This window comes from Herpailurus yagouaroundi, unplaced genomic scaffold, assembly GCF_014898765.1.
Source record: "Herpailurus yagouaroundi ecotype Mexico unplaced genomic scaffold, PumYag 67793, whole genome shotgun sequence".
Lineage (NCBI taxonomy): Eukaryota > Metazoa > Chordata > Mammalia > Carnivora > Felidae > Herpailurus > Herpailurus yagouaroundi.
The window spans coordinates 19,280,557-19,305,603 of record NW_024420586.1 but is presented as its reverse complement, the minus strand read 5'-3'; the positions used below and the strand labels follow the sequence as shown (position 1 = coordinate 19,305,603).

The following is a 25,047-nucleotide window of genomic DNA, read 5'->3' as shown; positions in this document are numbered from 1 at the left end:
AGAAACATGATAATGCAGAAAGTTTGGATAAATAAAAATCCATCCATAATCCCTTCACCCTAACACAGTAATTTTCACTTTTGTGTATATACTTCCAATCACTACCGTTTGCATATACATTTTATATAGCTGTAATCAAAGCATATCTTTTCTTACCGGACATATTATCATTTTTCCAGTGTTTATAATTGTTCTTCACAAATACAAATTCTAATGATGGCATAAATCTTCTTTGCAATCACTAAATTATAATGAATTAGCAATTCTTCCATTGTTAGACATCTGGGTTTTTTCTTCCACTTTTTGATGTTATAAAAATCTTTATGCAAATTAGCATTTCCCCTTTAAAAAACTATTTTTATAAAGTGAGACTACTAAGTGAAAGGCACGAAAGACCTAATCCATTCCCTATCCATAAGGGATTAAACACAACAAGACCAAGGGGGCGCTGCTGGGCCTGCACATGTGGTCAAGCGCACCAGCCCAGGAGAGCTTCTCTCTGACTTAGGAGACCACACCTCGCTGTGGAAAATGATAGACTGTGAGAATAGCGGGGGACCAGAGAGAACACACAGTTTCATCCTCAAAGCCTAAAATGCACCATGGAGAAGCTGCTTTTCTGCATTAAACAGTACAAAGGAACAGCATAACCAGCACTTGTCAAGGGTTCCTTTAGATAAGAAAGGAATCCTGTAGTATTTGGTCTTTTTTGTTCTTCCCTGAGGAAGTAATGGAGTGGCACTTAGGTATGCCAGTGAAACCTAAGCCTTAGGTTAAGTGACCTCTGAATGTTCGTTCCTGCCCCAGTATTAGATTCTCCAAGGTGAGGTGAGACATTCCTCTGGGCAGATGACTTGTGTGCCCCCTGACACCCAGTCCCGTTGAAGCAGTCTTTGATTGGCTCAACTTTGGGAATTTACTACAGTGTGTGTAACTACTCTATGAGGGGCGCCTGGGTGGCTCAGTCAGTTAGCGTCTGACTCTTGGTTTCAGCTCAGGTCATGATCTCATGGTTTGTGGGTTCGAGCCCTGCACTGGGCTCCGCCCTGGTAGCGTAGAGCCTGCTTGGGATTCTCTGTTTCTCTGTCTCTCTCTCTCTCTCTCAAAATAAAGAAATAAACATTAAAAAAAAATTAACTACTCTGTGAGCCCAACCATCTACAGTTAGAACCACAACAGGTTTACTCTGGGGGCGGTGGGGCCCCCCCCCCCCCCCCGCCAAAAAAAGAGGCCCCTGGTCTCACATCACATAGTCAAACTGTACATGGATAGACTGCATCCTGGTGGTAAGATAACTTTTTGAATGGAAAGACAAGTTTTGTGTTCTTGTTGTTGTTTTTAACTGCACTCTTGGATTCCCTGGCAGTGAATCCTGGGAACTATTGGCAGAGGCATGGTTTTCTCTGATAAGTGTGGAGAATATCATTGATTCTGCCAGGCTGCAAGGAAGATAACTTGAGTGTTTCTCTTTTTTAAAAGGTTTTTATTTGAGCCTGTGTCATTTTAATCTTTCTAAAAGGAAAGACTGTTTTGTTAATATTTTTTAAAAGCTGCTATTAACTTTTATTACAGATTCATTTTGGTAGTGAGTTTGGAAAAAGATTTGTAGACATATTTTCCCATTAAGTTAATTAAGTTACTTACACCTGTAGTAAATCTGTATAGTGGACATGTCATTTTGTTTTGTATTTTTCAATAACCTTTTCAGTTACAATTAGGTAATGTAGTCAGAGAAATTATAGCGATTTGTTTTATTTTTTATTACCATCAACAGAGTCCTTTTATATTAATAATCTTTATTAATACAGCGATGAGTTTTTTCCAAACTAACTGTTTTGCCTGCCATAAAAATCTATTCATAATTTTTCATTGAAAAGAATCCTCGATTTTCTAATGCTGGCATCCTATTTATACTATTGCCATCTTGCTTATTTTTTAGGTATTGGAAGAAATTTCATGTTACCCTGAGAATAATGACGCAAAGGAGCTAAAGCGTATTTTAACACAACCTCATTTCATGGTGAGTGACAAACTTCTGTACAACTAAAACCTCACTTTCAGAAGAACTTTTTAATCTCCTAAAATGTAGCCGTCTCCATCAGATATGTCGTTACACGTTAAGATCCTTTTTGTTTACTTTGTGTCCCAGTCCTAAAGATGCCATTCCTGAGGTAGCTCCTCAAGGACTGTGTGGTCATCACACAAGGGGTTTGCTTCCTGCCTGGACGGTTCTTAAGTCACTGGAACTGTTTCTGTTACTTAAACCACAGAGAACTCAAATTGGAGACAGTTTTCACTAATAAAAAATTCTCTGAACCTAGGTGGTTTATTGGAAGAATACCATCTCTGGACAATGCAGAACTCTTGCACTTTCTTCAGGCATTTCTACCATAAGGGAAGTGGAGACAGCACGTGCAGTTAGCCAGTCATGATAATGCTAAACAGTTAAACAGAACTCAAAATAGATGGAGATACCTTTCTGTGGAAGTAGGTCCAGAGTTGTCTACTTAACTTCAGTTCAAAAGCATGATCACAAATAGAAATTCATGTTGAATATAACATTTTTAAAACATTATCGGGACACCTGGGTGGCTCAGTCAGTTAAGCGTCCGACTTCAGCTCAGGTCATAATCTCACAGTCTGTGGGTTTGAGTCCCGCGTCGGGCTCTGTGCTGACAGCTCAGAGCCTGGAGCCTGCTTTGGATTCTGTGTCTCCCTCTCTCTGCCCCTCCCCTGCTCACGCTCACTCTCTCTCTCTCTCTCTCTCTCTCTTAAAAATAAATAAACATTAAAAAAAAAAACATTATTCATATCAGGGGCACCTGGGTGGCTCAGTCAGTAGAGCATGTGACTCTTGATCTTGGGGTTGTGAGTTTGAGCCCTACGCTAGGGATAGGGATCATTTAAATAAATAAATAAAACTTGAAGAAATTAAAAAGAAAAAAACATTAGCCACATCAGTATATGTGGGATATATGCAAAGAGTGGAAAATCCAGGTGATTACCCCTTGGGAGAAAATGTGACTTAATAACTATGTTCTTTAAAAAAAAAAAAGTGGGGGGCGTCGGGGTCGCTCAGTCGGTTAAGCGGCCGACTTCGGCTCAGGTCACGATCTCGCAGTCCGTGAGTTCAAGCCCCGCGTCAGGCTCTGTGCTGACAGCTCAGAGTCTAGAGCCTGTTTCGGATTCTGTGCCTCCCTCTCTCTCTGACCTTCCCCCATTCATGCTCTGTCTTCTCTCTCTCAAAAATGAATAAACGTTAAAAAAAAAAAATTAAAAAAAAAGACTATGTTCTTATTACTACTATTGAGGTGATACTATTTATTTATTTATTTATTTATTTATTTATTTATTTATTTAGACTGGGGGAGAAAGATTGCAAGTGGGTGAGGGACAGGGAGAAGGAGAGAAAATCCCAAGCAGGCTCCACACTCAGCTTGGAACCCATCGCAGGGCTCGATCTCATGAACTCTGAGATCATGACCTGAGCCAAAATCAAGAGTTAGACACTTAACCAACTGAGCCACCCAGGTCCCCCTGAGGTGATACTTTTAAAGTAACATTAGCACTATAACAGGTATATCAGTTAAGGTGAGTTTTGCTGTACATGGTACTTTATGATACAGTGTTTTTAAAACTTTAGCACAGCCATTGAAATAGAAATTTCTCCTCAAAGTGACCACTTAGAAGTAATTACCATATCCACCCTAACTCTCCCACCACGCATTGAAGGCTGAAGTCAAGTATAATCCTTGAGAATATTTCACCTGATTCCCCTATGACATCAGCTCTCTCCAGTGAGTGACAGGAAATCAGGTTCTGCACCTGCAGGTGAATGAATTCTTACAACTTCAGTGTGCGAACATAGGACGCAGCTCAAATCCTGCCTCTGGCATCAAAATCTCTCCTAACACCTCTGCAGGCCACATCGACATTTCTCTTCTGTAATTCCTTCTGCACTTGATTGTGTTCGCCTGGGGAACATTCTAATACGTGCCGGCCTGCCAGAGCAGGTCCCTTCAGCAATGAATGAGCACAGCTCAGCTCAGCTTTGTTGTCCTCACTGAACTTGTGATCTCATTTAATGGTTGTTATTAACTGTTTTATAGACCAGGAAAATGAAGAGAATACATACCTTAGTAGTATCCTCAAGCTTGAGAGATCACAAATATTAGGACTTAATTACCCTTAATATTGTTCCTGGTGGTTTCACAAATGTAGGCCATGTTTCCCCAGATCGTGATTAATTCTCCTTTTGTGACATCATGTCTTATGTCGTGTAAAAGTGGTGAGAGCTCTGGGTTCAGCCTTGATGCCGTAGCCCTGTGAATTCTGACTTCCTGAGCCAAACTCACGGAGTTGGAATAATTACGTAGGTGTACATTACCATGCTTAGCACAGTGCCTGATGTATGCTTCATGTCTAATAAATGCTCACTAATGAATATTAGTCGTTTACTCCCTGGTGTCTTATCATGTGTAGGGTACATAGTAAGTCCTCAGCAAAATATTGAATAGATTACGAACTTGCCCATTTGCAGACTGGTTAGCCTTGCCCCAACGGACTGTCCTGTGCTGTGCAAGTGCTTCTCATAGGTAGAAACCTGTAGGTTTTGAACAGACATGTCTGTCTATAAGTTGCTAAGTAACCTGTTCAAGTCATAGAACAAGGGGCACCTGGGTGGCTCAGTGGGTTAAGCGTCTGACTCTTGACTTCAGCTCAGGTCATGATCTCAGTTTGTGAGCCCCACATCAGACTCCATGCTGACAGTGCAGAGCCTGCTTGAGATTCTCTCTCTCTTTCTCTCTCTCTTTCTCTCTCTCTTTCTCTCTTTCTCTCTCTCTTTCTCTCTTTCTTTCTCTCTTTCTTTCTCTCTCTTTCTCTTTCTCTCTCTTTCTCTTTCTCTCTCTCTGCCCCTCCCATGCCCTCTCTCTCTCTCTCTCTCTCTCTCTCTCAATACATAAAATTTTAAAAATTTTTAAAAATTAATAGAATGAAGTTAGAACCATATGATACCAGTAGATCTTTCAGATTTGACATAAGCCAAATAAAGAAATTAACATATGCCTAAATAAGCTTTTTGTAAGGTTAAGTTGTCTTGTTTTGTTTTTTCAAAATCATTAAAGGTCAGATTAACCCCATGTCTCACAACTTACTCACCTTTGAGGCCTTGATTTATTTTGCTTTTCTGAAGTCAGAGAGAAGTTAATATATGCATTGCTATTAGCAAACATTTTCAAAATAATAAATCTTTTAATTTCTGAAAACCTAGCTAGATGCTGAAAAAACATTTTCATTCATTCATCAAATATGTAAATGCCTACTCTGTGCAGGCGTCAAGCTCGGCACTAAGGACAGTGGTGAATAGGACAAACAAGGTCCCTGCCCTCATGGAATGTCTATTGTAGTGGGGATGGGGTGCAGGATGGATAGGTGGGCTGGAGACATACAGTAAACAAGTAAACTAACAAGATGGGGGCACCTGGGTGGCTCAGTCGGTTAAGCGTCCGACTTCCAGGTCATGATCTCACGGTCCGTGAGTTCGAGGCCCGCATCGGGCTCTGGGCTGATGGCTCAGAGCCTGGAGCCTGTTTCCAATTCTGTGTCTCCCTCTCTCTCTGCCCCTCCCCCGTTCATGCTCTGTCTCTCTCTGTCCCAAAAATAAATAAAACGTTGAAAAAAATAAATAAATAAATAAACGTTAAAAAAATTAACTTAAACTAACAAGATAATTTCATATCATGATAATAACTATGAAGAAAAAGAAAGGATAGTGGGGCAGAGGTGATAGTAAAGTGGGAGGTACTTCAGGCAGTCAGGGGAAAGCCCCTCTGAGGAGTTAATACATGGGCTAAGAATTGTTATCTGAAAGAACCAGCTTTCTGAACACCCAAGCATGGGGAAGAATAAATGCAAAGGCCCAGAGCAGGAAGGAGCTTTGCAAGATCAAAGTATAGAAGTAAGGCTATCGTGGCTGGGATATAGCAAATGAGGGAAATAATGGTGTAAGAAGAGCTAGGAGAGGTTGGCAGAGGCCAGGCCAAGTTAGGGTCTTCCAGGCCGTGGTAAGGAGTCTGGATTTTCTCCTGATTGCGGTAGGGCAGTACTGAGTGACTGCAAGCAGGAAAATGTGATCAGATCCACACTTGAAAGATCCCTGTGGCTGACGTGCAGAAAATGGATTCTGGTGGGGATGAGAGTTAAAAGAGGGAGGCCAGTTGGGAGCCTGTGTGAGTGGTGGTAGGGGCTTGGAGAAGGAGGGGCTGGTGGAAAATGGGCAGACTGGGATTCATCAGTGGAGATGGTTAGACAGGACAGGACTTGCTGATGGTTGGGATGTGAGGGAGTATGGCTAACCCCATTTTACAGTTCAGACAGGAAATTGTGCCCTAGAAAGGTAACGAGGCTTGCTTGAGGTCGCTCACCTAGTAAGCAGCCTCGCTGAAGTTCAAAACCCAGATCTTGCTGGCTCCAGAGCTCATGCTGTCAAAGTTGTTTGACCTGTAATGAGGACCCATTTTCCTATAAACATAACTTGAGCTCCCTGGTTATTCCCAAATAAGCATATGTTTAGATAATATCCCATGTGGGAAATAGAGTTCTGAGCTATATATACTATGTTAAATAAACTTGTACTGCTGGAGCTTTTTTGTCTTGTAAGCATTTTAAAGTCATGGTTTCAGGGCGCCTGGGTGGCTTGGTCGGTTAGGCGTCCAACTTCAGCTCAGGTCATGATCCCACGGTCCGTGAGTTTGAGCCCTCAGGCTCTGTGCTGACAGCTCAGAGCCTGGAGCCTGTTTCGGATTCTGTGTCTCCCTCTCTCTCTGCCCCTCCCCTGTTCATGCTCTGTCTCTGTCTCAAAAATAAATAAACGTTAAAAAAAAAAATTTTAAGTCATGGTTTCAAAATCTTGTGTTTTTTTTTAATTTTTTTTTTTTACATTTATTTTTGAGAGAAACAGAGCGTGAGTGGGGGAAGGGCAGAGAGAGGAGACACAGAATCTGAAGCAGCCTCCAGGCTCTGAGCTGTTAGCACAGAGCCCGACGCAGGGCTCCAACCCATGAATCGCGAAATCATGACCTGAGCCGAAGTCAGACACTAAACCAACTGAGCCACCCAGGAGCCCCAAATCTTGGTATTTTTAAGGAAATATTAATAGCTTAAAGGGAAATACTTTAATACTTGTAATGTGTTTTTATTATACCAAGGTTTTGGTTTTGGAGTTATTCTTAGCATAGTTATAATTTCACATTTATTCAGTTATCTGGTTTTTTCTTTGCTTTCTGATCATTAAGACATAAGTGTTTAACATTGAATTACCTGACACTTAAAAATACAGATACTTGTGGGGTGCCTGGGTGACTTGGTCGGTTGAGCATCTGACTTCATCTCAGGTCATGATCTCATGGTTCATGAGTTCGACCCCGCGTTAGGCTCTGTGCTGACAGCTCAAAGCCCACTTCAGATCTACTATCCCCCTTTCTCTCTGCCCTTTCCCCACTTGCACTCTGCATTCCCTCTCAAAAATAAATAAATCTTAAAAAAAATAATTAAATAAAAACACAGATACTTGTGAATATTTGCACTAAAGAATAAAAAGGAATAGATGTAAATTATTTTTTAAAGTCTGTATTCTATCTTTAGAGGTCATGATAAAAAATCACACCTAATCCCTTTTTCGGTTATTCCATCTGAAAGACTTTTTTACAACAGACTGGATCATTTGCTTATTGCAGTTGTTAAAAATACAAAACATTTAAGGATAAAGACAAATATTAATAGACTAGAAAGTTAATGAAGTTAATGCTTTTTTTTTTAAAGAAATAGGATCTAGAACAGAAGATTTTAAAAGCAAATTTGTATCCTACTTTCCCAAAACCACGGTGATTAAAATCACCTTAGGTGGTGGGGTGTTTGTGTAGCTCAGTCAGTTAAGCGAACTTTTAAAAACATCACTTTAGGTTATCATGATTTTTTTTTAAGTGGTCCATTGTGTAATTTGTAATTAAGAAGCCAGAGGAACCACTCTTCAAACATAAAATCCATATTTTTCCTACTCATTTTAAAGTAGACTTTTTTCCACCGTAGTCTGAAGTTGTTAGCTGTCTTGTCCATGACCTTCCTACAGTACAAAAAGTGAAGGGATTTCTTTCCTATTACACAATTCTTGGGTAATTAAAAATAACAGCTATTTCAGCTTAGTAACTGCCAGTTCCTCGATTATACCGCATAACATATTTGAAGAAAAATATTCGAACTTAGACCACCCTATTATTTTATTTTGCATATTCTTTTTTTAATGGCAATCTATAAGGGGCCCCTTTTTCTCTGTTTACATATACACTAGCACTTTAGGGTGAGTTTTATTTTGTGGTGGCAGTCTTTACAGTGGCAAATCGTGGTTCATAGCAAGTATCACCTTATTTGGTGACATAATTTGAGTATTCTTCAATTAAAGTTCTATTTGGGCATTATTTTGTGATTGTGAAACTTCTCCTTCCCTAAATATGCTAAATACAAGTGTTTGCTTGTGTGATTTAAAAAGATGAATAGAAATCATTTGCAAATACACTAAATACAAGTGTTTGCTTGTATGATTTAAAAGGATGAATAGAAATCATTTGCAAAGAGCAACATAAACACTTTCTCCAACCATGTAGCACATTCTCCTGATGAAAGCTTTGTTCTCTATTTACCAGGCTATATATCCTGGAGTCAGTCATACACAGCATTGTTTTTTTAAAATTCACTAATTATGGAAGATACAACTATAGTTGATATGATGAACCTAATATTAGAAGATGAAGTTTTTCAGTTTGTCTATTAGTGATTTTTGCTTTCTTCCCTAACTATTAGTCTCTTAAGTGGCCACAATTAACCTGGGAAAAGAGGGATTTGCCCACATAGCACAACTACCACACTTGGGCCTGGGGTACCAGTGCCGGGTGTAGTCAGGGCAGTGGTCAGGAAGCCAAGGTCAAGCTATGCACTGCTTAGTGCCCCTCACCCAGACCCCAGTTTAGACCAGCCCTCTGAGATCTTGGAACAATCTGCCATTTCCATTAGAAACCCACATGCAGGGGTGCCTGGGTGGCTCGGTCAGTTAAGTGTCCAACTTCAGCTCAGGTCATGGTCTCACGGTTCGTGAGTTCAAGCCCAACATTGGGCTCTGTGCTGACAGCTCAGAGCCTGGAGCCTGCTTCGGATTCTGTGCCTCCCTCTCTCTCCGCCCCTCCCCTGCTCACTCTCTGTCTCTCTCCCTCAAAAATAAATAAACATTTAAAAAAAATTTTTAAAAAGAAACCCAAATGCATACCTTGCTCCAAGCATACGTTCTGTTGATGACAGATCAATACCACCTTCTTTACGATTTTACTGCATTGTTACCTTTTTATTTTTGCTTTGTCTGCATGCCTTTCAAATTAAAATAGCCAAGTCATGACTTTCATAAGCTTTTTAATTAAATAACTTAATTTGAGATGCTAAGGGTTATACTTTTAAAGCCATTATAATTGCATTTCATTATCTCCGGATATTTCATTACCACACAGATCACAGATTAAAATAGAACCAAGTTTATAGTTAGCACACAAGAAAATACAATCTGTGTAAAGCTCCAAACATACTGACATTCAGCCGTAAAATTCTCTTTGAAGTAGAAATGTTCAAATATTCATGGTCATTAAAAACTTTTTTATGAGGACACAGAAAGTACAGAAAGTGGAAGATTATCCTTTTCTAGGGGGGAAAAAGGGATTTTTATTATCCAGTTTCACTGAGATGACATATGCAGATATCAATACAAGGAAATCACTTTTTCTGTGTTTAAAGGCTTTGCAAAAACATTCATAATAATAACTATCAACTTACTTTTCATTTGGGCAAGTGCTCTAGAAAATCAAAATAATAAAAGCATTGCATAGATTTAGACTTGAGCTCCACATCATATGTGTTATTTGGAAAATTACATTTTTTTCAGGTACACTTGTGTGTGTTTTCATTTTTTTTTTTTTGACAAAGTCATGTGTTATAAATCATCTTCATCCTTTGGGTTATATAAAGGAGTTATTGGATAATGCCATCCGGAAAGACATTTGCTCAATACACCGATTATTGCTTTGTGTCTTTTTAAATTTGTTTCCATTTTAAGCCCTAGCCCAAATTTGCCACCTCTGTTTACAGATGATTCTTTCTACTCAGTTGTTTGGAATTGCGTCACGTCAGTCTTTATTTGAAATAACACATTTCTGCCGGACTAGGACTGTTATTAATATTTTACTTTCTTCACCAAATACCAGGCCTTACTTCAGACTCACGACGTAGTGGCACATGAAGTTTACAGCGATGAGGCATTGAGGGTCACACCTCCTCCCACCTCTCCCTATTTAAATGGTGATTCTCCAGAAAGTGCAAACGGAGATATGGATATGGAGAATGTGACCAGAGTCCGCCTGGTCCAGTTCCAAAAGAACACAGATGAGCCCATGGTAAGTAGGAAAAGAAAGTCTTCTAGACTTTAAAATCCCAGCCCGAGTTAGGGCACCCCACCTCAATCTACACTACCAGGAGGTAGGGAGGGAAGGAGGGCAGGGGTAGTTTTAAAGCCATCCATTTCTAGCTCCTACACTACCGCCTCCAAACCCACACCCAGAATTGTTCCACCTGACCCCATGCCCAAGGCCTCTTCCCACCTTTCCTTCCACAGACACTCTTGTGCTTCGCCAAAGAACAACATACCTGATCTGTTACTCCAGCAAAAAACCTCTGGGGCACAATTTGAAATATTGGGGTTGGAAAAGTGAATGTCTAATGACATTGTGAAAAGATCTTTTATAAGATCTTTTGCCTTCGAGAAAATCAGAGGAAGGCTACTTTGGAAGGCATTCAAAGAATCGAGTGATGTGGCTAAAATAACATTCCTTCCATCCACATCTACATATTTAATACAAATTCATGTTCTCAGCATGCAGGAACAGCATCAGGATAAGATTAATGCTGAACCTGCCTCGTTCTCACAGAATCTTCATAGATGGGGAAGATCAAGGAAAGGCTCCTTGGTGTCAACCGAACAAAACAGGGCCTGGGGTGGGAGGGCAGAGTGAGACCATCCAGGCAAACCATGGAGCATGTGCAGAAGCCCAGTAGTCAGAAAGGCTCATACCATAGTTTGAGAATGGAAAGAAGGCACCACGCCTCAAGTGTAGACAACGGTGCGTGGCCAGAATAGGACACACCAGTGTTGAAGGACACATTAAGGATTCTGTTCTTTATATCAGAGATAGTGGGAGGCTGTTGGAGAGTTTCAGGCAGGGAGAGAAGACCAGATTTTCAGTTTAGAAAGACTCCCTGTGGAGAATGGATTAGCAAAGGAGGAGGACGAGACAGGTTGTAGAGAGGCCAGTGGAGAGGTGACTGCCTCAGGACTGGGGAGAGTGGATGGAACTGGGGGCTAGAGGCACAGATACCAAATGGAAGGAAGTGAACAGATTTAACAAAAAGAGTAAAATCAATAGACCTGGATGACAGATTGCCAATGGGGACTGAAGGAGAAGCAGTCACCAAGGATGTCCCTTAAGCTTTAGGTTTTCGCAACCAGATGGACAATGATGCCACCCACTGAGATAAGGACTATTGGAAAAGTTCCATGTTTTGGAGAGGAATCCTATCTTTGGGGGGGAGGGGGCGGAGAAAAGGCATTCAAACTTACACGTTCATCTTTTCCTCAGAGCATAGAAAAGGGATATTGGGATATAGAAAAACAAATTCCCTACTTAAGAAAGTTGCCCAGTTGCTTTGCAGGTTAAAGGAAGAGCTACCAAACAGTGATTCTGTGACTGCAATTTCCAGAGAGCCCTTAACTCTAGATGTCTCCAGTTGTAATTCTCACTTAGTGATCTTTGCCGCTTTTCCTGTATTATCCCAGTGCTTGCAGCAGCCCAGGGACATGCCAGTCACTTCACCCCTTTTTGGTGCCATCCAAGCAACCCTTTGGCTTAAGGCCCAGGCAGTAACAGCTTTTGGGTGCCTTGGGCAAATCACTTCAAGTTTGTTCATAGTTTGCTTAGCAATTATTGCCAAAAGCATACTTGGCCAAATGACCCCCAAGATCCCACCCAGCTCCAGAAGTCTAATATCCATTTATTCATTATATATAGTCATTCACCCATTTAGCAAATGTTTATTAAGTGCCTACTATGTGAAGATCACTGTATTGGATGCCAGTGATGTAGTGGCAGATAAGACACAGCCCCTTCCCAGAACTTACTTTCCACGGGGCTACTGACGTTAAACGGGTAAATATGCAGTTTAGCACAGTTTGTTGAACAACAGTTACGAGAGAGCTATAGAAGAGCGAAGGCTGTGACAGAGAGGCAGGAAGAAGGGGTGATGTTCAGCCACGCAAAGCAGACAGGAAGAAGGAAAGGACCAGAAGAAGGAGGTCCAGGTGTCTTGTGATCATCATGTTCCAAAGCAGCCCAATGACGTCTGTTTGATCTTTTGTATGGTGGCTGACTACCTAAAAACATAGGCTGAGTAAGAGTATCCCTGAGTTAGTTTTTTCAGGAAGCATAAAATGGCCTTGAGTCTCACCAAGAGTCTCCTTAAAGAAGCCCTTCTCTGTTCTTTGATCCTAGTGAGGGTGTGTATTCTCCTTTTGACTGGTTGCCATAAAAAATGGGAATTATTTTATGTAAAATAGATATTCTCAACAGTGGAGTACAAATCTGTTACACTTAATACAGCTTCATTTGCTGGCTTAATTTTCTTATCAAAAGCATTATATTACTGTGCAGCATATACCTATGTGATCTTTTTTGCTTTTTGGACCTTCTATAATGTGTCCAACTATGCTAGATTCACCCTGCAAGGGTGATACACTCCCATTACGCTCTTGTTTTCCCATTTGAAACTCTCCTTGAAATTACTTTTCAGTCGATTGAGACTCCCTTAGTTGCAGGTGATAAAGACCAAACTTGAACTAGCTTAGACAACAGGGGAAAGGCTTATGTAAACAAGGAAAGGCCAGGAGTCTACCCCAAGCTGGTGTAGGTTCACGAGTAGGCACCCAGCCCAGGTGGACCAATCCCTTCCCTGGAATTTGGGAACTTGCGAACAGAGAGATGAGTCAGTTCCTCTCTGCAAAGAAAGGTTCGGGGCAGGCAAAATAATAAATGTTGTTAACTCTACTTGGTCCTCTAATCATGAGAGACCCTGTCTTGTCTCACCACTATTGTATATTCACTGATAAATAGTCTCATTCATTATGTGCCTAACAGAGTGCCTGCCACATAACAGGATCATGGTAATGTTGGTTAAAAGAATACATTAATTTATTCATTTCAAGGATGGAACCCCCATCATACTATCATTTCCCTTATGAAGTTAGATTTGAGTTACATATTAACTTATAACATTCTTCCAGGAGCACCTCTCTTGGTAACCATACATGCTTAATGAATATCCAAGTTGGAAATGAAACTTGAACATTACAGTTGAATGTTGGGACTAGAAACATTTGATATACCAGTTCTTCATATTGCTTGCCCACCACTTCTAAGAACTGCAAAGTAGGAACCAAGCAAAGTTATATTCTGTGGAATTGTACAAATTCAGAATCTAAATTATAAAGCCTCAAATATGTTTTCCAACAGAGTGTTATTCTCCAATGAAGAAGATAAGATAGTCCTCCTACCCTTAATCATTTTAAATTCAAGACCAGTTTTCACCAAGGGAGCTTGTTAAAAATATAGATTTCTGGGCTCCATTCCAGACTTCCTTAATCTAAATCCAAAGAGTGAATTTAAAAGGCAGTATTATTTAAAAGGTCCCCATGTGACTTTTAGGATCAGCCAGGTCTAGTACCAAAAAAATATGCTTATGCAAGTTTATCTTATAATAGAGAATAATGGGAAAACAAAAAGTAATCTCCATAGACTAGTAGTCTGGCATTAAATATGTGGAGCTTCTGCTTCTGGCCAAGGTGGAGTAACAAGGACCAGATTTACCCTCTCACCTGAAATAACCAAAAAAAAATTTAAAAACAGACAAAAATTACATGAAAGAACTGTTTTCAAGACATTGGACATCAGGCAACAAAGGATAATGATCCCTAAGAAACAGGAAGCAAATGGGGTGAGCCTTATGATTTCCCGACCTTACTGACTTGAGGGAGTTTCCAGGCCACAACACAGAAAGGGAGAACTGAGGCAGAGCATGCAGACACCCTGAATTGAGGAGACAGAGCTGAGAATCCGAGGAGACCTAGGCACCTAAAGTTTATAGGACAGAAGACTGAAGAGGAGAGAGCTGCACAGAGAGAGAACTCCAGAGATCTGTAGATGATCCCCCTGAAGTATTTGTTTAAGTTATGATTAGTGCATTTATGAAAGGAAACTACCCAGAACCAAGGAAAAACCATCCAAGAGGATTAGAGGGAACAGTACCCAACACTCACTGCCTGTTAACCACCAGCTGGACTGGAAATATGAATTCATGGTACATTGTATGGAGTGCTCAGGAAGATCTTGTCTCAGTAATGAGGAATAATTAGCCCTAGGTTCAGAATTTCTCAAGACCTGCCTAACAAATCATGAAAGCAAGACCCAAAAGATCAAATTAATTGACCCAAGTAACTGAACTATATCCCAGAACAAAGCCTAAGAATATTTATAGGAATAAAAAACGTCTAGCATGCAGCAAGATAAAATTCACAATGTCTGGCATTGAGTCAAAGATTACTAGGCAGGTAGAGAAGGGGGGAAATGGGACCTATAAGTGGAGAATAATCAATCAAAACAGAACTGACAAAGATACTAGAATTAGCAGAAAAATACACTATAGGATTAATGGCAGATTAGACATTTGAGAAGAAAAGATTAGTGAACTCAAAGACATAGCAATAGAAACTATCCAAAATGAAACACAGAAAAAGAATTTTTTTTAAATGGAAAAGGCATCACTGAGCTCAGGGGCAACTTCAGGCAGCCTAACATATGGCTAATTTGACTCTATGAAGGAGAGCGTGAGGAAGAAAGGATATTTGAAGAAATAATGGATGAAAATATTCCAAGCTTGATGAAAACTATAAATCTGCAGGCGCAAGACCACAATGAACCCCAAGCCCAAGAAACCTGAAGAAAACCACATCAAGGTACATCTTAAACGGTTTAAGAAACCATAATAAATAGAGGATCTTGAAAACAGAGATAAAAAAGAAATGTTACATAGAGAGGAACAAAGATAAGGATGGCATCAGACTTACCAGAAACAATACAGTTGACCAGTGTCTTTACTGAAAGAAAAAACAAAATTGCTCAACGTAGGATTCTAAACCCAGCAAAGGTATGTTTCAGAAACTAAGGGCAAACCAAAACCATTTTCAGACATACCACAACTGAAAGAATTCATTAGACCTACAGGATAAGAAATGTCAAAGGACATCCTTATTGTTTAAATCTCTTTAAAAGATAATTAGCAGTTTAAGCAAAAATAAAGGCACCATGTTTGGGGGTTATTATATGTAAAAGTAAAATGTATAACAGCACAAAGGTCAGGAGAAAGGAAGTAGAAGTATACTGTTAAAAAGTTCTCATACTATATGTGATATTGTATAATATCACTGAAGATGGACTGTGAAAAGTTAAAGATGTACACCATAAACCCTAAAGCAACCACTAAAACAACAAAACCGAATTATAGCTAGTCAGACAACACGAGAGAGAAAATAGAATAAAAATAAGCTAATCCAAAAGAAGGCAGAAAAAGAGGAAAAAGGGAACATGGAACAGATGGAACAAATAGAAATTAAATATCAAGAAGATATATTTCTACCTGACTGAATCAATAATCCTGTGAAATGCAAATAGTCTAAATTGCCCAAATTAAGAAGCAAAGATTCTCAGATGGGGTGGGGGGTGGGGCAGACCCAATTATATATTGCCTGCAAGAAATGCTTTATACATAAAGACAAATAGTTTCGAAGTGAAAGAATGTAAGAAGCTCTATTATGATGTCATTAATCAAAAGGAAGCTGGAGTAGCTATATTAATATCAAAGTATAATTCTCAGACCACACTGTGATTAAATTTGAAATGAATAACAGAAAGACTTCTGGAAAACTCCCCAAGCATTTGAAAACTAAATAACACAATTCTAAATGACCCATGGATCAAAGGAAAAATCAAAAGGGAAATTAAAAAGTATTTTGAAGTGAATGAAAATGAAACAACATACCAGAATTTCTGGGATGTTGCTAACTCTGTACTTACAGAGAAATGTGTAGCACTAAACACCTATATTAGAAAAGAAGTATCTTAAATGACCTCAGCTTCTACCTTAAGAAACTAGAACAAAAAAGAGCAAATTAGGGGCACCTGGGTGGCTCAGTTGGTTAAGTGACAGGCTCTTGGTTTCAGCTCAGGTCATGATCTCACAGTTCGTGAGTTTGAGCCCTACATCGGGCTCCATGCTGACAGTGCAGAGCCTGCTTGGGATTCATTTTCTCTCTCTCTCTCTCTCTCTCTCTCTCTCTCTCTCAAATTAATTTTTTTGAAAAAGAACAAACTAAATCCAAAGTGGGTGAAAGAAAAGAAATAGTAAAGATCGAAGTGGATGTTAAATAGAAAACAGCATAGAGAAAAATCAATAAAACAAGCTATTTCTTTGAGAAGATCAGACTGATCAGGAAAAAGAAGACACTAATTACCAATATCATGCATAAAAAAGGTGACATTATTACAGAATCTACAGACAAAAAATTACGGAAATCTTATAAACAACTTTATGACAAGAAATTCAACAACTTAGATGAAATGGACCAATTCCGTAGAAGACAGAAACACCCCAAAGCTCACTTAAGAAGGAATACACTGAATTGCCCTACTTTATTTAAAAATTGAATTTGTAGTTAAAAACCATTCCTCGAAGAAAACTCCAAGATGGCATTACTGGTAAAATCTACCAAACATATGATAAAGAAGTAATACCAATTCTACACAAATTTTCCCCAAAATATTGAAAAGGAAGGGATTCTCCCCAAATCATCATCATCATCATCATCATCATCATCATCATCGTTATAATTAGGTGGCTACCATTTTTATCCTGATACCAAAACCAGATAAAGACATTACAAGAAAAGAAAACTACAGACTGGTATCCCTCATGAATATAGACGCAAAAATTCTAAACAAATTCATACCTTAACAAAAGAAGAATACATCATGACCAACTGGAGACTAACCTAGGGATACAGCTCACTTCTAATAGCCAAAAGCTAGGGAAAAAATTCTGTCCATGAATGGATAAACAAAATGATATATCCATACAATGGAATATTCAGCAAAGACAAAGAATGAACTATTGATACATACAACAATATGACTGAATCTCACGTTGTGAATTTTTGAAAAGCAACAAAAAAGAGTGCATACAGTATGAGGGACCATAGAGTAGGGATAAGGAGTAAAAGGATGGGAGTAGATTATCAGTGGGCACAAGGAAACTTTTAGGGGTGATGGTTATACATATGTATAGATATATCTAGATATATCTATATGTGTATATATATAGATATATGGGCACAAGGAAACTTTTAGGGATATATATATATATATATATACTCCATCATATGTATATATACACACACACACACACACACACTCCTCAGCATAGTAATGAGTGTGTATGTGTGTGTGTGTGTGTATATATATATGTATATATATATATATATATCCCATAACCATTACTATATATATATATACTCAGTATAGTAATGGTTTCACATATGTATACATATGTCAAACCTCTCAAATTGTACACCTTGTGTGTCAATTATACATTGCTTTTATTGAAAAGCTTTTAAAAATGACTAGCAACGTGGAAAATAATTATAAGTAGAAAACTAAAATCACAAAATAAAATATATGTATTACTATTATTATAGCAATCAAAATACCAAAAACAACATTTTTGTTGGTGGTTTTTTCCTTCATTTTCCAAATTTTCTTGAATGTTTTCCTAACTTCTATAAATAAAATTATCTACAGTGAAACCACATAAAAAGGAATGGTAATTCTATTTTACTTAACTTTTTACAGGGAATCACTTTAAAAATGAATGAACTAAATCATTGTATTGTTGCAAGAATTATGCACGGGGGCATGATTCACAGGCAAGGTAAGTTCTGTATGTGATTCTTTCCCTCCCTAACCTTTTTTCCTGCAGCCTAGTGGAGAAAGTATTTTTTTTTTTTTTTGTGATCCATATAAAAGATCTGTTTAATCTGTGGTCCCCATAAATGATCTATTTAAGTTATCTGTCTTTGGTTTTTATCACCATTGGCCTCCATTTGTTCATATTCATCTCTGCATACTCCAGCCTGTGGATAAGGCAGGGAGGGCATATTATAGTTCTGTTGCCGGAATATCTCTGAATCACTGTTTGGATCCTGACTTAGGAAAGACCCTGGGGGATAAAGCAAAGTATCATACCTGGTCCCAGGATACATGGAAGGCATCTATTCTGGGACATACATACATACATTCATTCATTCATTCATTCGTATTTGTTTGTATATATAGAATGGCAATTCAAGAATTGCTCTCTTAAATTTACTCGGGAATGAGATACACCATTTCTAAATTAGGAAATTAGAGTTTGATAAATAATAATATAAAACTTCAATGGTAAAATAAGAGATATCAGATCTAGATTAAGTTTTTAATACTTGCTTCAGTAATTGCAGTCATTCTGAGAAAGGAATTCATTAAGGCCTGCAGTAAAGGTGTTTTTGAGAAAAGGGAAGGCAAGATTTGGACATGCAGCTTTAGCCTCCTTTCTGAAAGGGCTGAGTTATATGTGCTAGTATTTAGAGGCTGATCCAAAAATTATTCTCCTTTGCAAAAAATTAGGCTTCCTTTCTTTGAGATCAGATTCTGTTTGTCCTTAGCACCTCTTTGCTTTTTCCTTAACCCCCCGAGAGCAAGAAGTAACACTGTAAGCATTTCAGTGCCTTCCCATCCTCTTTAGAAACGACCACTGTGTACACAGATGATGCCTGGCACTACTGCTGGCTTCAGGGGAATCATTATAGGCTACGTGAGTAGACACTGCTCACACAGGAGAATTGGTTTTAGACTCCAGGATGAATTTTCTGTTTATTATTTGTAATAATTTGCTATAAAGTCAGTAAAATCACAACATTACTGTTTCTGTAATCTCTTTTCCTTGTATTACTGTGTGACTGGGACCTACCATCTCTGATAGAAGTGGTGTACAGCAGGGGCGCGTGGGTGGCTCGGTCGGTTGAGCGTCTGACTTCGGCTCAGGTCATGACCTCACGGTCCGTGAGTTCAAGCCCCACGTTGGGCTCTGTGCTGACAGCTGACAGCCTGGAGCCTGCTTTGGATTCTGTGTCTCCCTCTCTCTCTGCCCCTCCCCTGCTCACACCCTGTCTCTCTCTGTCTCTCAATAATAAATAAACATTAAAGAAATGTTTAAAAAAGAAGTGATGTACAGCAGAGTGCCTGGGTGGCTCAGTTGGTTAAGTGTCCGACTCTTGATTTCGGCTCAAGTCATGATCTCACAGTTCAGGGGATCGAGCCCCATATCCGGCTCTGTGCTGACAGCATAGGGCTTGCTTGGGATTCTTGCTCTCCCTCTCTCTCTGCCCCTCATCCCCCCCACCAAATAAATAAACAAAACTTTAAAAAAAAAAAAAAAAGAAGTGGGGGGGGCCCTTGGTGGCTCAGTCAGTGAAGTGTCCAGCTTCGGCTCAGGTCATGATTTCACAGTTCATGGGTCCGAGCTCATGTTGGGCTCTGTGCTGACAGCTCGGAGCCTGGAGCCTGCTTCAGATTCTGTGTCTCCCTCTTTCTCGGCCCCTCCCATGTTCATGCTCTGTATCTGTCTCTCAAAAGTAAATAAATGTTAAAAAAAATATTTTAATTCAAAAAAAGTGGTGTAGTGGACATCCTGGTCCTATTCTTGTTTTTGAAAGGTAGCTTTCCAATGTTTCCCATGAAGAATAACATTTACTGTAGATTTTAGTAGATGCCTTCTATTAGGGCTGAGGAAGTTCTCTTATATTCTTAGTTGCTGAACCATTTCATTATGATTGGGTTTGAATTTTATCAAATGCGCTTCATCTGCTGAGATGATCATTTGTTTTTTTTTTTTTCTTTTATCTATTAATGTAGTAAATGACTTTTAAAGATTTTCTTATGATAAAGCCCTTTTGCACTTCTCAGATAAACCCAACTTAGTCATTGTATGTTATTTTTTTTTTTGTATGTGCTGCTGGATCCTGTAAAGTAATGTTTTGTTTATGATTTTTGTATTTGCAATTATGAGTGAGACTGGGCTGTAATTAGTTTCCCTTTCTGGTCTTTCTCTGTATGGTTTTAATTTCAAAGTTACATTACTTCATAAAATGACTTGGAGAGCCTTCTCCCTTGATGACTTCTCTGAAAGACTTTGTATAATATTGGAATGATTTGTACCTTTAAAGTTTGGTAGAACTTACCTATAAAACTATCAAGGCCTGGCGTTTGGTTTTGGATTTGGGTTTCTTTAGGAAAGATTTCTTTTTTTCTTTTTTTTTTTTTTAACAACTGCTTCAGTTTCTTTAACGGTTATTCAGGCATTCGGGCTTTCTGTATCTTGAGTGAGTTTGGTAAATTACATTTTCCTTAAAAAAAAAGTTTTAAAAATTATTTCACTAAGCTTCTTATTCCCTGCCATCTCTGTAATTATGTCCCCTTGTTTAGTACTAAAATTGTTTATTTGTGCCTTGTCTTTTTTCCCTTAATTAATTTTGCCAGGGTTTTGTTCAAAAACCCACTTAGGGTTCTGTTAATTCTCTCTGTTGTATGTTTATTTCCTATTTCATTGTTTTATGACCTGATTTCTATTTCTCTCCTTCATTCTACTTCTTATTGGTTGTATCTAACTTTCCTAATTAGATGCTTAGTTCATTTATCCCAGTCTTTATTTCTAATATATGCATTTGAGTGTAAACTCTACCCTTAAGTACTCATTTATCTGTATTCCACCAGTTTTGATATGAAGAATTTTTATTGTAATTCAGTTTTAAGTACTCTTAAATTCCTATTATGGTATCTTTCATTGACCCACAGTTATTTAGGAGTGTTTTTTTACATACCACATCTAAGATTTTCTATGTATCTTTTTATAATTTACTTCTAACTTAATTGCACCATGGTCAGAGAGTGTGGTCTGTATGACACCATTTCTTTGAGGTTTCTTGAGACTTACCTTATAGCATAGGACTTTAATCAGTTTTGTAAAGGTCCATGTGTACTTAAGAAGGTTTGTTCTTTAACTGTTGCATGGAAAGTTCTCTATATGATGATTGGCTTGGGGCTATTAATTGTTTTCTTCACATCTTCTATTTCTCGACTAGTTTTTTGTCTACCTGACCTATCAGTAATTGCTGACATATCTCACTATCATAGTAGTGTTTTTCAATTCCTACCCGTAGAGCTCTCAATTTTGGCTTTATTTAAAGCTGTCTTATTAGGTGCATGGAAATATCTGGTAACCATTTCTATTCTTAATACTTTCTATTTAAAACCTATTTATTAAGGGGCACCTACGTGGCTCAGTTGGTCGAACGTCTGACTCTTGATTTTGGCTCAGGTCACGATCTCACCGTCATGAGATCCAGCCCCACATCAGGTTCCCCACTGAGTGTGGAGCCTGCTTGGGATACTCTCTTTCCCTCTCTCTCTCTGCCCACCCCCACTCTCTCTCTTTCCAAATAAGTTAACATTAAAACTGCTAAAACCTATTTATCTAATAGTAATACACTTATTCCAGTTTTACTTTAGTATTTGCTAGCACGTCTTCTTCCATGCTTTTATTTCCAACCATTCTCTGCTTGTATGCATCAGTGTGTCTCTTGCAAACATTTTTTAAGCTAAGTTGTTCATTTTTTAATGTACTTTGATGATCACCATCTTTTAATGGGCATTAGTCCATTGATATTTATTGTGACTTCTGTCATCTTGCTTTTTTATTTATATTTATTCCATTTTGTAATTGGTTTTCTGTTCATTTTTTGTTCCTTTTTTCCCCCTGGTAGTTTAGAATTTCAGCATTCTATTTTTTAGGTGGTTACCTTGAAATTTTATCATACATATTTAACATTAAATATACTGAAGTGAAACAGTATCTTAATCCCATTCCCAAAGAATACAAAGACATTCGAACACTAAATTTGATTGTATTCCTGATTTACATATTATTCTTGCCCAGTATTTTAGTTCTGTCCTGTTTTAAATTCACAAATTTGTAATTACTATTAATATATGACCATTTTTTTTGGATTTACATAAATGTTTATAATTTTATTTACTCACCATTCCTTCTATTTTTTTTTTTAATTTTATTTCCAGTATACTTAACATGCAGTGTTATATTAGTTTCAGGTGTAAATTCACCATTCCTTCTTAAATCTCAGACCATCTTTGGGGAACATTTTCCTTCTTCCTAAAGCACATCCTTAAAAGTTCCTTTAGTGCCAGTCTCCTGTTGATAAACTCTCTCAGGTGGTATTTATCTGTAAATATTTTATTTCAGCCCCAATCATGAAAATTACTTTTGTTGAGAACACAATTTTAGGTTGATGGTTACCATTCTGTTGTATTTTGGCATCCATTGTTTGACATCGGAAAGTCTGATGTCACTAGAATTGTCCTTGCTTTCTCTGGTTATTTTAAGGTCTTTGTCTTTAGATGTTCTATAGTTTCACTACCATCCAGCATGGATTTCTTTTATTTATCCTGTTTGGGATACATTATTCTTCCTGGATCTATATAATCATGTTTTCGCCAGATAGGAAAGTTTGCAACCATTATTTCTTCAAATATTGCCTCTTCCCCATTCTCCATATTCCTTCTGAACTCCACTGGACATGCGCTAGACATTCCCTCCATATCTCTTTCTTTTCCTATTTTCTGTATCTCCTTATTTCTCTGACTTGCATTCTAGGTAATTTATTTGGTTTTTTCTTCCAGTTCACTGAAACTCTCTTCAGCCATATCTGAATTCGTGTTCAACTCATCGATTCATTGGTTTATATCACCAGTTATATTTTTCTTTTCTAGAAATACTAGTCATTTGTACTTAGTTTTATTAATGTGTAGCCATTTTACACTCTGTATCTGATCATTCCAGTATCTGTTCTCCTTGTGATTTAAATCTGTTTTTTCTGGGGGAACCTGGGTGGCTCAGTCGGATAAATGTCCAACTCTTGATTTCAGCTCAGGTCATGATCTCGCAGTTCGTGGGTTTGAGCCCCACATCAGGCTCTGTGCTAACAGTGTGGAGCTGCTTGGAATTCTGTCTCCTCTCTCTGCCCCTCCCCCTCTTACTCTTTATATCCTTCTCAAAAATAAATTTTAAAAAACGTAAATAAATCTGTTTTTTCTTTTTTTTTTCAATGTTTTAATTTATTTTGGGGACAGAGAGAGACAGAGCATGAACGGGGGAGGGGGAGAGAGAGGGAGACACAGAATCGGAAACAGGCTCTAGGCTCTGAGCCATCAGCCCAGAGCCCGATGCGGGGCTCGAACTCACGGACCGCGAGATCGTGACCTGGCTGAAGTCAGACGCTTAACCGACTGCGCCACCCAGGCGCCCCTGTTTTTTTCTGTTTCTGATGACTCACATAGTAGTTTGCCTTATTGTGTGTTTGGTGGTCTTTGATTGTGAGCTCATTGTTCCAATTAGTGGAAGTCCTGTGGGCCTAAACTGGGAACACTTTCCTCCAGAGAGAGTTTGTTCCCTCTTCTACTAGTTACCATGGAGCACCACAGATCTGAGTCTTGCCTCCCTACAGATTCCTAGGCTCAGCTTCTCTAACTTGCTGTTGGCCCAAGGCTCAGAATCCAGCTAGCAGGCATTGCTACTATGTCATTCACCCTTTCCGCTATTTCATTCCACCCTTAGTTTGCTACCACTCTGGATCCAGCTCACAGGTTTCTATGTGGAGCTGATGGTAGATATGGAAGTAGGAAGTGCTCTTAGGCATTTATACTCCTGTTGTGAGACCAGTAACACTTGAAGAGGTGTACCCTAGGTGAGAGATCATTGTGAGAAATTCTTCGAGTGACTAACCAGCCATATTGGAAACAAAAGTCTCCAAATTTTTGTTTTATTATGTTAATTTTCAAACATGAGTAGAAAGAACAGTGCAGTGAGTTCAAGTGGAGAAAAGTAGAAAGTATAGTGCAGTGATCACCCATGTACCCATAACCCACTAGAATTACTGGTAATTCATGGCCACGCTGGTTTCATCCATACTTGCCCTCCTGTCCACTCCCCTGGATTATTTTGAAGCAAATTACAGGCATCTTATTTTCTTTATGGACATTTTAGTATGTACCTGTAAAAGACACTGTGAGCTTTTCGTAATAAAGTCAGGTCAGCATGTTAACGTGTGCACAATTTATAAACAAGGAAGTAAAATTTTACATAACTCTGTAAGCATTGGTTCTTGGTCACTTTTTCCAATTTAAGTATTACAGGACCCTGAAATGCCTACCAAATTATTATAAAAGGATTGTGTTTTGTCTACCATAAGCTTAGCGTTGTACAGGTATTATCACAATTCTTTGTATGGTATTTGGTAGATAATAATGGTAGAAATTAATAACGGACACTTAAATGGTACTTACTGTGTGCCAAGAACATTTCTAATCCTTCTGTGCATATTAAGCTAATTTAATCCTCAAAACAATCATATGAAATAGGTACTATTTTCATCTCCATTTTGTAAATGTGAAAACCGAGACATGGAAAGTTTTGGTAACCCTCCTAAGGTCTTAACTCTAGTAAGTGATGTGGCTGAGATTTGCACCCAGACACGCTAGATCTACAAACTGTCATTTTAAACGACTGTACGCAATGCCTCTCTCAGAAATCAGCAGATTTCCACAGCCATCTTTCAAAAGTGTGTCTTCTATAAGTAAATGTATCTGTTTTGGTGAGTTCACTACATGACACTTGGGTGAGCCAAAGCTG

General features: G+C 38.6%; 1 protein-coding gene across 15 annotated transcripts in view; it reads left to right on the top strand.

Moving 5' to 3' along the window:
- Nucleotides 1-25,047, top strand: part of CASK (calcium/calmodulin dependent serine protein kinase) — a 355,071-nt gene that overhangs the window by 291,260 nt on the left and 38,764 nt on the right. For all 15 annotated transcript variants that reach the window (XM_040468984.1, XM_040468986.1, XM_040468995.1 and 12 more), the window contains 3 exons: nt 1,940-2,020; nt 10,299-10,487; nt 18,099-18,177. In XM_040468984.1, the coding sequence (XP_040324918.1) occupies nt 1,940-2,020; nt 10,299-10,487; nt 18,099-18,177 (349 nt within the window). The remainder of the gene's footprint in view (nt 1-1,939; nt 2,021-10,298; nt 10,488-18,098; nt 18,178-25,047) is intronic.